Source organism: Megascapheus bottae, chromosome 11 (assembly GCF_031878675.1).
Source record: "Megascapheus bottae isolate mThoBot1 chromosome 11, mThoBot2.hap1, whole genome shotgun sequence".
In the NCBI taxonomy this organism is placed as follows: domain Eukaryota; kingdom Metazoa; phylum Chordata; class Mammalia; order Rodentia; family Geomyidae; genus Megascapheus; species Megascapheus bottae.
The window spans coordinates 12,665,906-12,679,488 of NC_143519.1; the positions used below are offsets into that span (position 1 = coordinate 12,665,906).

Genomic DNA, 13,583 nt, shown 5'->3' on the forward strand with positions numbered 1-13,583 from the left:
CATGTATAACATCTTTCCTTTTACCTACACTGCGCAATTGATAAAACAACAACAAAAAAATCTGTTGAACAGCCACTTCTCTGTGCATGGTGCAGAGATACAGAGAGCCTACGAAATATATCCCGAACTTGCTTCCAAGATTAAAATCAAATGACTACAGTAGTCTAACATGGAGCTTCATAAGAGGATGGAAGATCACTGGGGTTTTAAATTAAACACTTAAACTTTTCATCAATCATCTACATGACCTGCTTTTATGTGTGTGTGTGGGGGGGGGTGTTCATGTGTGCTGTCCCTGAGCTCTTCAGCTCAAGTCTACCACCCTACCCTTGAGCCAAACCCTACTTCCCATTTTTTCTAGAGGTTAATTGGAGATAAGAGTCTCAGGTCCTTTTGTGCCCAGGCTGGCTTTGAACCCTGACTCTCAGATTTCAGCCTTCTAGTAGCTAGGATTACAGGAATGTACCACCTCACCAGTTATAATCTGCTTTTTTTCTAATAGGACTCAATCACCAATCAAATTCTAAGTAGCTATTAAGTCTCTCCCAACTGATTCCTAGCACTCTAAAGATCATGGCAATATGCCATCAATTTTGACTATTTATCAACAGCCAATTATGTGCTTTGCCAGCACTACAGATGAATACTTAATAAATAAATAAAAATCCATGAGACATAACCTCTCATATTAATGCCTAGACAGGCATGGCAATGCTATTGATAGCAACAGGAGTGTAAGGCTTGGGATAAAGATATTGGGGGCCAGGGAGTAACGGGCTGTAGTTGTGATTTTTGTGAATATCAATATTCACAGTAATGCTTTTATGTTTATGAACATTGTAATGCTATCATCTTGGTTGTGACTTTATGGGAAATAGAGTTGGTACTTTTGAGTAATTTATAGAATGAATGTGAGAACTAACATTTCACACCCAGACAAGTATTACCAGAACATATGCTTTACTCTATAACTCTAAAATGGTGGCCAAGTGTCAATGCTGTAGTTAAACCAGGAGAAAGAATACTAGAAGAATTTTCTCAAACACTACTAAGGCTAATTTAAAACAGACAGAGGAAGAAAATAAGATAAGTCTATCAGTTCCACTTTTCATTAAAGTACAACCAATACAAGATGAGTCCATATTTTCATTTTTAAATGATTTCTCAGACATTCAATTCTGTATCAGATTGCATCTAGAAATTCAGCTAGCTCATACTACAATGGTGTGTTTTATGTTAAAAGAGCCAATAAATGCAGGGAGAAAAGGCCAAGTTAGAAGTCACTATCACTCTTATAAATTAAAAAGCCCATTTAATTGTGTTCTCTTCTACCTAACAGAATCACAAAACCATTTCATCAATAAACAGCAGCCTAACCAAACACCATGTTAGGAATTAGGCAATTTCAACCAAGAAGTATAAATCATCTAGTTGATATTATAAGGCTTAACCTTGTTTAAAAAGAACCATGAAAATCTTAATATTCAATGGGCATACGTATAAATGGAACTGGATACACTGAGAGGATGAATGAGATTGGGAGACTTGAGGGAGAATAATGAAGGAGTGAAAATGACCAAAATGTATTATGCTCACAAATGGACATGTTGAATTCAAACCTCTTTGCACCATTTCTTAAGGAAAAAGCTGAAAATTAAATTCAGTTCTTCACTCAAATTTTTAAAAAAGAACAAAAATATACAAGTTGTTTTAGGATATTTTGTAAGAGTAAATACCTCACCACAGCCAGACTTATCCTAAATCTTATATCCTTGATAAAGTTTGTTCTTTTTTGTTTCTATCTCCTTCATCATGTTGGCCATGAAGAAAAATCTTAGTAAAGAATTATGCCATTTTTGAAAGAAGTGTATCTTACTAATAATTGGCCTTTTAAAAACCTCTTATTTTTTAATAAAGTAACAAAAGATTATATACACCAATTATATATAGTTTTTCGTTCACTCACCCCTACACCAACTGGAGGGAAAGAGAACAGTATTTCAAATAATTCTTACTGAAATGATTCTAAGATTTTATTAAAGAACCTCCAGTTTAGTCGACCTAGTATAAAATCTTTTTTCTTCTTTTTTAAATTAAATTTCAAATTTAAATCTTATTAAATTAAAAAAATTCTAATGAAAGTTTGAAACCATTTTCTCTGGGCTTCTGAACTAAAATACTGAGTTAGCCAATGGCTTCCATTGGCAAAGTCTATAACCTTATCACACCTTGGGTATCAGGCTCTGCTTTCCTGAATCCTAAATGTTCCCACCCCACACCCCATCACTCCCTGGTCCCTGCTCTCTGTGGAGAGGTTTGCATAAATGATCAAGTCCCCAGCGCTGACAAATGCTGTTGCTATTTTCACTTCTGTGACTGTCACTCTATAATTGCCACAAATGCAATTGAAAGTACTTTTATTTGAAGGCTAGTTGACAGAGGGGAAGAAAACACATTTGCTCTTTCAAGGCCTGTGTATTTTCCTGGGAGAAGCCTGCCTTTAAAAGTTGTCCTTTTGTCCTTGGGTAGCTACTTGGGAAATATCTTTGGGTAGCCGACCTCCTGAATGATTTCCGCAACCCGAGAACACGGTGAGGACTCACAGTCCCTTTCCTGCTCACTCCCATTGCTTTTTCTCCCACCTCCAGACACTCCAGGCTTTTTCATGCTTGTGTGCTTGGAGCCCTTCTTTTCCCAGAAAGAGAAAGGAAATTTGCATATGGTACCCAAAAGATGGAATTATTTTGATCTTAAAAAAAAAAAATCTAAGAAAGGAGTTGATACCCAAACTGTGATAAATCTAAGAAAGAAAAGAAAAGAAAACTAAGTTGGTGGTGGAGGAACCTATTTTCTTTTTTCTGCTTGTTCTGCCGTTGGCTTCCTCACTTGCTCAGCTCAGACAGGCTCTCCACAATCGAACCCCCCCACTTGTATCTCGCTCATCGAATCTGCCCCTCCCTTTTGACAGGATATCCTTTGCAACATACCAGCCACTCTTATTTTGCAGGGGAGGAAAAGGCAGATTGATATTTCCAGTTTGCTAAGAAGGCGTCCTCAGCCTCTCTCCACAACCCACAAGGCCCAGGCTGATCAGCCAGGTGAACCCTTGCCAAGCCACTCGCCCCACTGTCCATGGGCTCTCGCCACCCCCGCCCCCCAGTCCCACCGTGGTCCAGAGTTCCCTACCTATGAACAGGTTCCACTCCGTGTCCAGATCGGCCTGGTTGGCCAGGCAGCCCTTCATGACGTTGAGGCAGTAGTTGTTGCAGGGTCTCACGGTCGGCAGGCCTCGGCAGTAGGGACAGTAGAGCATCTTCATCAGAGCACGGACGCACCCGGGTGTGGGGCTGACCTGTGGATGGCCCAGAAAGGAACAGAACCTCAGGAACAAAGCCCAAAGGGGAGGGAGAAAGTACTCACTTGCTTCCTGTAGGGACTGGGGGTGATGGGCAAGCACCATTGCTGTGAGAGACTTGCAAACAAGGAGAAGACGGTGGAATTGACTGAATCTGAACCCTTAAAGGTTTTTGTGTCTGTTTTTCTGGTCTGCATTTATTGTATCAGGACTTGGGATGACACTCAGGGCTGAGGAAACTGTCCTTGAGCCTATGTTGCTTCAAGATTGGTGCTCTACCACTCTAGACACAGGGCCATTTTCAGCTTTTTGGGGGGCTGATTGACAAGAAAGTGTCTCATCTTCCCAAGCTGGCTTTGAACCATGTTCCTCAAATCTCAGCCTCCTGAGTAGCTAGCTCCACAAGCCTGAACCATGGGCTCTCCACTCTATACCCTTCTTAGTACTTGATCTTGATGTTAGTCAGTACCTATTAAATGTGCTCGGCAATATAATAATAATGATTTCTTTTGAAGTGTCCCTGTCAACATTTTGATGTCTATGTCATTGTAATTCCAGCCCAGAAACAGAGATTCATTTCATCGACTAGAACACGAAGTGAAATAGCGCATGTGAAAGCAATTTGCAAAGTTAAAAGCCCCATAAAAATGTAGGTGTTATTAAAGTTTAATGTGACACCTTTAGAAAAGTTTCCGACTGGTTACTCGACCCCATTTCTAAAGGAGGTTGGCAAATATTCTGCCTTTGTACATAATTTGTTTGAAACGATCAATATTGTCTTGTCTAGGATTTTTGTCAACCAGACCTGCTTCGAAGCCATTGAAAAAATATTGCACTGTGCAGAAAATTCACGAAAAAGCAGGTAAGCGTTGTGTGTAAAGAGGAACTATCACAATAATTCAGAAAAATTAGTCATGAAGACTCTTTGCCCTGAATAAGAAATGGAGTAATTCTAAGCAATTCTAAAACAAAAAGTGCACTTTTTAGTCTCATTAAAAATTTGACCCTTTTATTAATTACAATAAAAATATAAAAAAGAATATATTTGAATAAAAAGAAAGTCACAGCAAAAAAAAAATTGAATTTGACTTCAAAAGGGAGTCAAATCTAAGAGCAATTTTTAAACAAGACGTGATTAAACCTAATTCACATTATTTGGATCTGCTCAATTTATCTTATCAGATGGACCTTGATCCTAAGGTGACATTCTGTAGACAAGAACATTCAGATGCTGATGAAACACACATGGACTATGAAGACAATAAGAAGTAGAATTTTGTTTGTTCATTAGTTTTTGGCATTATAAAGGTTTAAACCTAGAGCCTCCAACTTGTGTGACAAAATGGTACTACTTGAGCCATTTCCTCATCCCCTTTTTGCTTCAGTTATTTTTCAGATAGGGTCTTGTATAGTTTTCCTCCCAGGACTGATCTCAGAAGGTCTTCCTCTTACCAGCCAGCCCCTGATTAATAGCTGGGATTACAGGTGTTTACTACAAAGCAGACACTTTCAAATACTATGCATGGACAGTCCCTCACATCCTATCCTTCATCTTGAAAACAAACTTGAATTCACATAAGACTTTGCTTTCTATAACATTTTCTTGTAACTTTGTACAATATAAAGTTACAGACAATATTCCTAGTAAATTACTTCACAAAAAGAAAGCATGTATTATTTAGGTACTTATCCTTTGCATTTTCTTCCCAAAATTTGTGAGGATTTTCAAACATACGGAAATGTTGAACACTTTATAGTAAACAGCCATATTTCCCACTTCTAGATTATACAATTAACATTTTCCTATACTTACTTCTCCACTGTCTGTTCACTCACCAGTTCAAGCTACTTTCAGACAAAATAAAATCCTTCTGATTTTTACTTTTTCTAGTAATTTGTAAGTGGTCTAAAGAAAATAAAGTATTATCCACAATAGAAAGTTAGAGCATTTCAATGCTCTAAATAAAGGAAGACAAGTAAAATGTAATTAGCATTCTTTTATAAAGGTAGAGAAAGACTAACACACTTCCTAGTAACAAAATAAAAACAATAAGAATATGGAATAAAGTGGAGGTTCTGGTGACACTATTTTGAAGACATAGCATCTTCTCTAGATTGGTTATTACTCCAAGAAAACCAATTTTTAGCTGCAACTGAGCAGAATTGCTTACAAATATTCTTACAGACCACACCTATCCCACACCTAGCTTTGCAATTTCTTTCCTAATTCAGATGATTTTCTCCAAGGACTTGCCCTATTTTCACACAAGCTAGCTAACTGATTTCATTCTTTGATGGTGGAATATTTTATTTTATTCTACTTTACTTTGTTTACCATTGGTATTGTAGGATGTTTCTCCTCAGTGAGAATATTGGCCTATCTGGGAAAATCAGGAATGCAGATTTGAAATCTCTTAGACAGCCTGGAGAATCTTATGGACTACTTGGTACAACACATAAACATTATTATGATTATTAATTACCTACTTACTAAGTAACTAAATCAAGTGTTAATGCCATTATTGAATCAACTTCTTCATTATATTTCTAGATCTCTTTACCACATTCCTATTCAAAAGATAAAAAGAACACAATGGTTTAAGACACCTTAGCATTCAATTGTTACTTTCTCATGTTGCAGTCAAAGGCTATTGATTGCATTAATTCCAAAGCTTTGCTTTTGTTCTTTTCTTAATTGTATTGGAACCCGTTCAGTTTTCACAATCTGACATTTAGGAAGAGTGGTCACCTTAAGGTAGCAACCAACAGAGAAAATTGAACAGCTTCAATAATCTAAAAGAACAATGTTGTTCAAGTTAAGTGTAGATCTCTTAGTATTTTTGGAAATGACATTCTAACGGGTGTTTGAAGAAGATAATAAATTGTGAGTGACCAACATTGACGCTTTCATGTTCACACATCAGAGCTTTGGGGCTTTCACAACAGCATGTCTGAATTTTAAAAAATTAAATAAAAACAACTTCACTAACTGAAGAAATATTTTATAAGCAATCTTCTTCAAAGAAGGTCGTCTTAAAATGCCAAGTATAAAACTGAGATGCAAGAAGCCGAGGAAATGATAAGGTTATATATACCCTTGACTCTGGTCCTTATCCAGATGGAGAGATTGACAATATTATATTGCTGTTAAATATTTCAATTATTTAATTATTTTCTTCTGGTTTTACAACTTGTGTATACCAATGTGTCATATGGATTTCTGTGCAATTTAATCCTATGTACATATTTAAATGGTCATCATCATTATCAATATATAACACCATGCTACCAGCAAAAAGCATTTTTTTGTTTACTCTCTACTGCATTTCTTGTCCTGGTCACCTGCAAGTCATTAGGCTATTTTTCGTCATATATTTTTTTTCACTTCAAGAATTTTATATAAAGGGAATTATACAATATATACATTTTACATTTTGTATCTTGATTTTCTTCCTTCCTTCCTTCCTTCCCTCCTTCCTTCCCTCCTTCCTTCCTTCCCTCCTTCTCTCCCTCCCTCCTTCTCTCCCTCTTTCTTTCTTTCTTTCCTTCTTTCCTTCCTTCCTTCCTTCTTTCTTTCTTTCTTTCTTTCTTTCTTTCTTTCTTTCTTTCTTTCTTTCCTTCTTTCCTTCTTTCCTTCTTTCTTTTGCCAGTCCTGGGGCTTGAACTCAGTGAACTTGGCGCTGTCCCTGAGCTTCTTCTTCTTTTTTTTTTTTATGGCTAGTGTTGTAGTACTTGAGCTGCAGCACAATTTTTTTACTTTTTCTGGGTAGTTTATTGGATATAAAAGTCTCATGACCCTACCAGGCTAGTTTCAAATAATGATCCTCAGATCTCTGTCTCCTGAGTAGCTAGGATTACAGGTGTCAGTCACTAGCCCTCGGTTTATTTAAAGTATAGTGTATACGAAGAATTAATTCCTCTTGATTGCTAAGTAGCATTGTATTGCTTAAATATGCAAGGCACATTCACTTACTGAAGGATAACTAGGTACTTCTCAATACTGGGCTATTATGAATAAAGCTGCTAGGTACATCCATAAGCAGATTTTTGCATGAGCATAAAATTTCCATTTCTCTAGGATAAATGTTAGTTCATGTTTGGTTTTAATAAGAAATTCCCAGAATTTTGTATCATTTCATGTTTCCAGAATCAGTACATGAGACAATCAGCAACTTCTGAATCCATATAATTATTACTAGTTTTAATGTTAACTATTTAACCTCTATTATAATAGCTTAAATTCTATTCTATCCAAGTCATGGGGCTTGAAGGCTGGGCCTGGGCACTGTCCCTGAGCTCTTCAGCTCCAGGCAACCACCTACCCCTTGAGCCACAACCTCAGGTCTCAGCCTCCTGAGTAGGTAGGATTACAGGTGTGAGCTACTGCACCTGTCTATCCTATACTCTTAAAGTTTGGGTTTTTTTGAGGGGGGGGATTGTTTTTTTTTGAGGAAAAGTGAAAGAAAACAATGGAGGGGCTAATACTGTTCGAAAGGAAATGTACTCATTACTCATGTAACTCCAATCCCTTTGACCATTTTACAATAAAATAAAATTTAAATTAAATAATGATATTGTCTAAGGGGTTTTCAGTTAACATGTTTGCTTGTGAGTATAATGCATCCTAATAAATGTCACCCTTTCATCATTCTCCCCATCTACCCTACTCCAAGCTATCTACTTAAATTTCCTGCTTCCATTTTCATTGAACAATATGGATGCCTTCTCTCATCTTTCCTCTCTTTATGGTCTACATCCTCTCCTTGTCATTATCTCCTCACTGAAGCCTCAAGCGATTTTTAATTTTGTTGTGAGTTTCTTCTACATAATGTTCTACCAGCCTGCTAGAATGGGCTATGATGAACAAAAGGCCCCAAGCATTCACAACTCTCTGGATAATATGCAAAAATCTGAACTATTAGGTAAATCTATACATTTAGCAAAACCAACATGGAAAAGGAGTTCTGCAAAACTTACACCTAAGATGTGAAACAGAATAACATCTCAAATATATAGAGTTACAAATTTACACATGCTCAGTTTGCACTGAAGAAATTTCTGTTCTTTTAGCAATAATAAAGAATATAATCCCTTTTATAGAATAGAATGTGAAAGTTATTCTTTTACTTGAAGTGAATATTTTGTTTCCGTTTTAAAAATGTGGATGTAATACCTTAGATATTTAAGGTCAACTGGGAAATACTTCTGTAAAACAGGAAGTTAGGACAAAAATACTTTAATTTATGCATACTTGAACTTTCTTCCAATTTTTACATGTCATAATACCATTAATAATTATTTATGAAGAATTTACAAATGTGTGAGTCAACCAGCTGAGATTCAGTATAACCTTAGACTTACAGTCATATCTAACTTCTTCCTGTTCTGTTTGTGTGTAATAAATTACTTATGAATGATCATTTTGTGGTTAATATTATGATACAAATAATATCCAAGTTTCCTTCCCAAATAACTAAAACGTAAAAAAAAGGACACAAATATAAACTTCATTTGAGACATCACAGTTATTTTTTTAATTAAAGTATAATTTATTGGAATATGAGCAAGGAATAACAAAAGAATAGAATAGGTAGGCTAGACTCTACCTGACTAGCTAGGGATGTCAAAATGTTACAGCATGTAAATTTTCCATTTTGATAAATGGGATTGGAAGTATGACATATCCTTAGCAAGGGTAGTTTGCACATTCCTTGCAAGCTATCATAATCACATTTTGTATTATGCTTTATTTTTAAAGTACTTCTATATGACCTTCACTTCTGAACAGTGAGCATGGCAAAATAAGATAAATAAACACAGAGTTTGGAGATGAATAACTAAACAGTCTATTTAGAAGTAACTAATTTTGTCTCCAATATATTTAGAGTTTCTGAATTGACACCAATATTTTTACTTGGTAGTCACATTAGTAAATTCTGATAATACCTGAAAAAAATAAGACAATCTCTTAAAATATTAAATAAGGAGAAAAACAAGTAAAGGCTATAAACGTGTATGTACACAGTTAACATGTACCTAGATAGTACTTGTTTGTATGAAAAACACATGACCGAAACAAATGGACACATTTATTTTTCTCTTGCAATGTACAAACAAATTAGTGTATGTGAACTATTTAGCTATTGTAAGTTCTCAATGTGGTTTTTTAGCACACTCAGGGCATTACCCACTCTTCGTAATCTGTAGCTTTATAAAGTAATGTGGTATTTCAATTCATGATCTATTGTATATCATCAGAGCCTGAAGTATTTTCTGCAGAGTTCAAGACAATTAAATTACATTCATGTGAGTTTTCATGTAGAATAATTTCATTCCTAATTCTTTAGCAATCAATAAGCTGTATATAGTCTTTGTAGTAACTTCATGGGTACCTAACTGAAATTTCTAACAAAATCAAGTTTTCAGAACACTGAAATCTAATAAAATTCTTATAGCAACCACAGAGGGCATAATCAAGAAAGAAACCATTAAATTTAAACTTAACAGGTATTTCTAAGTCTTACGTCTTCAGAAATTAGATACCATTGAAATCTTACAAAACATTTTCTCTGACTACAATGGAATTGAAGACACAGATCAATAACAGAGAAAAAAACTGCAAAATTTTGAAATTTGAGCAATGCCTTCTTACACCATCAGCTGGGTAAAGAAGATATCACTAGAGAAAATACACATTACTAAGATACATGAAAATGAAAATATAATATGCCAAAACTTATGTGCCATGTTTTCACAGCTGTTTGCTTAAAAGATCTCAAATCAATAACCTAATTTTATGCCTTAACAACCTAGAAAAAGGAGTGAAAAATAAATCTGAATGTAGTAGAGCAAAGGAAAATGAAGAATAACAACGTAATAACAAAAACAACAAAGACATTAAATAGAATGAGCAGTCAGTTAGTTGAAAAACTTTGCTAGACTGATTACTAGACTGAGAAGCTTAGCACTGGTGGGTCATATGTAATCCTAGCTACTCACGAGGCTGAGATCTGAGGATCAAGGTTCAAAGCCAGCCTAGGCACAAAAGACCTGAGACTCTTATCTCCAATAAACTACTTAGAAAAATCTGGAAATGGGGCTGTGGCCCAATTTGTAGAACACTATAGCAAAAGAAGCTTGGGATATGGGCTCAGGCCTAGGCCCGGCAAAAACAAAGAAAGAAACAAACAAAACCAGAAGAAACTAGTAACCAAAATCAGAAATAAAAGTGAGAATATTGCTACTAATTTTACACAGGTAAAAACTAGTACACAAAAACACTAGTCTGTGGGTGGTGATCAGTGATAGGATGTCAGCTCATCATGTGCAATGCCCTGAGTTTGATTCTCCAGTAGCAATATAATCAAAGAAACTAATAAACCAAAACAATAAAAAGAATCTCTGACCAATTCCATGCCATAGTGGTGGTAGACTACAATGTGCCAGATGCACATTTGAAACTAGTTTCTTAGTAGATATAAATAAAATGATTAAGAAAAATCAGATTTTGTTAGTCCCAAGAGAGAAGGGGAGTGTCCTCTAAGAGACAGAAAAGGACACAGAGAATGTGAGGGAAAGATGGAGGCAGTGACTGGAATGAGTTATCTACAAGGCAAAAACAATAAGGATTTGTCAGCTTTTACCCACCAGAAACTGGGAGACAGACATGAGAAACTCTTCTGTCCAATGCCCAGAAGAAAACACTCTGCTTTCTGATGCCTGAACTCTTCTACTGGTCTCAGGTAGGGGGTCTGACTTCCATTTCTATGGTTTGTCTATCCTTTGTCTTTCTCCAGTGGTTTTGGCTCCTTTGTTAAAAATTAGCTATTACTGTGTGGTTTTCTTTTGGCACTTTTTTTGCTGTGTTCCATTTGTCTTTGAGTCTGTTTTTGTGCCAGTAAAATGTGTTGTTGTTAGGTCTTTGTTGTATTATTTGAAGTCTGATAAACTGGTATCTCCTATATTGCTCTGCTTGCTCACGCTGCTTGCCAGCTTGTCTGTATGAATTTTTGAATTGATTTTTCTATTTTTATTGTTGGGATAATGTATAGAGGGGTTATAGTTACATTTGTCATGTAGTAGGTGCATTAGTTCTCACACATTGAAACCCCTTCTCATGTTTTTGTCCCCATTCCCCTCCTCTCACTGCAGATTGCTTTTAGCAGAATAGCCATTTTCACAACATTATTTCTTCCAATTCATGACCATGGAAGGTGTTTTCAAGTTTTGGTGTCTTTGTTAACATCCCTCTTTGAGATTTTAGAGTTTTCATTATATAGGTCTTTCATCTTTTTGGTAAAATTTACAGCTAGGTATTTAACTTTTTTGAAGTTATTGTGAATGGAATTGTTTTCCTGATTTCTTTCTCAGCTGAACTATAGAAAAGCTATTGATTTTTAAGTGCTAATTTTATATCCCGCTGCACTGCTGAAACTATCAGATTCGGAAGGGTTCTTTTATGTGGAATCTTGCAGGTCTTGCATACAACTAAAAGAAATTTATAGACTAACTGCAATCTCTACGAAAACTCCAGTAACTTTTCATTGTAAAAATGAAAAATCTGGTCAGAAAGCTGCATAGAATTGTAAAGGCCCCAAATAACCAAAATTATCTTGAAAATGTAGGAAATAAATGTGAGGGATTACACTGAACTGATATAAAACCAGTAATCAAAACAAGGCTGGCATTAGCCATGATGTCACTCTGAGATGCTTAGCCAAAAGAATTTACCACAAGCTTTCAAAGAGCTACATGACTTCTCATGTTCATTGAGCTCTTCAGCTCACAAACAAGAGTGGGAAACAGCCAACCTTCTGCTGATAGGTGAATGGAAGAAAGGAAAAGAAAAAAAAATATGGCCAATACCTCACAAGAATATTATTTAGACTTAGAAATCCTGATACCATGGGCCGGGAGTTTGGCCTAGTGGTAGAGTGCTTGCCTAGCATGCACGAAGACCCGGGTTCGATTCCTTGGTACCACATACTTAGAAAAAGCCAGAAGTGGTGCTGAGGCTCAAGTGGTAGAGCTCTAGCCTTGAGAAAAAAAATCCAAGGACAGTGCTCAGACCCTGAGCTCAAGCCCAGGACTGGCAAAAAAAAAAAAAAAAAAAAAAAAAAAAAAGAAATCCTGATACCGGCTATAATATGGGCAGAATAGTAAGGGCATTATGTTAGTCAAAATAAGCTGACCACTTATGAAGAGACCGGCTTCTGATTCCACTCACAGGAGGCATCAAAAGTAGATAAACAAAAGGTGGTATAGACATACAGTGAAACAATATTCGGCAATTAAGAAAAATGATATCTACTACATTATGGATGAGCCTTGTCAACGTCCTGCCAAGTAACAGAAGCCAGTAATAGAATATCATCCACTGCAAGAGTCTACTTACACAACAATCCAGAATGGGCAAATCCACAGAGACAGAAAGTAGGGAGTTTTGGTGGCTGGGGCATGGCAGTGGTTGAAACAGAGCTGGGGGCTAAAGTGTGAGTGCTAAAAGTACATTAACCTTCTGTGTGATGAAAATGTTCTGAAATTAGATTCTCCACATATTGGTCAGCAGTGTATATACACTAAACGTTACTGATGTCTTCACTTCGGGTGATGGTCTGCAAGTTCTGTCTCAAGACAACTGTTTCAAAAGACGCTCAAGGATATTTAACAGATGATTTTCTCCCATTGTAATTTTCAGTAATAAGCTTAAGAGCTTCAAGGTTCCCTCAGAGGTATAGCATATGTTAAGAATATGGAAGGCCTCGCATTTCCATTCTAGCAATGCAATTAAAATTTTTGGCAAAGGAACTTCAGAGAAGCAGTAAAACTATTTATCACAGATTAAAGATTACATGTATCCACATGTGATATAAAATTATACCACACATGAATTAAATGGTAACAAAATGAGTTTGATTGAATGACCTGAATGCTATTTATTATTTTCTTCCTCTCAAAGAAAAAAAATCATCTTTTAGTTTAACTGTGGCTGATGGTGTTTCAATGGAGATGAATTCCTATTCACAGTGAGAGAAAAGCTTTGGACTCTTGAGTTTACTTTGAATGCTGATTAAAATGTGCATGCTCCAAAACTATCTTTTCTTCATCTTGTACCATTGAATAAAAACAAGGAAAAGACAGGAAATAATTGTGAATGGCAAATCAAATGCTGAAGGAAAACAATTCCCTGCATAAATGACAAATGTTTACAGTGACACTGTGATTAAAA

The 13,583-nt window shown here is 36.0% G+C and overlaps 1 protein-coding gene across 1 annotated transcript in view; it reads right to left on the reverse strand.

The window, feature by feature from the left end:
• The window catches only part of Gpc6 (glypican 6), an 859,561-nt gene that overhangs the window by 319,176 nt on the left and 526,802 nt on the right, over positions 1 to 13,583 (reverse strand). The window contains exon 6 of the mRNA XM_090341778.1: positions 3,187 to 3,352. Coding sequence (XP_090197904.1) covers positions 3,187 to 3,352 — 166 coding nt within the window. The remainder of the gene's footprint in view (positions 1 to 3,186; positions 3,353 to 13,583) is intronic.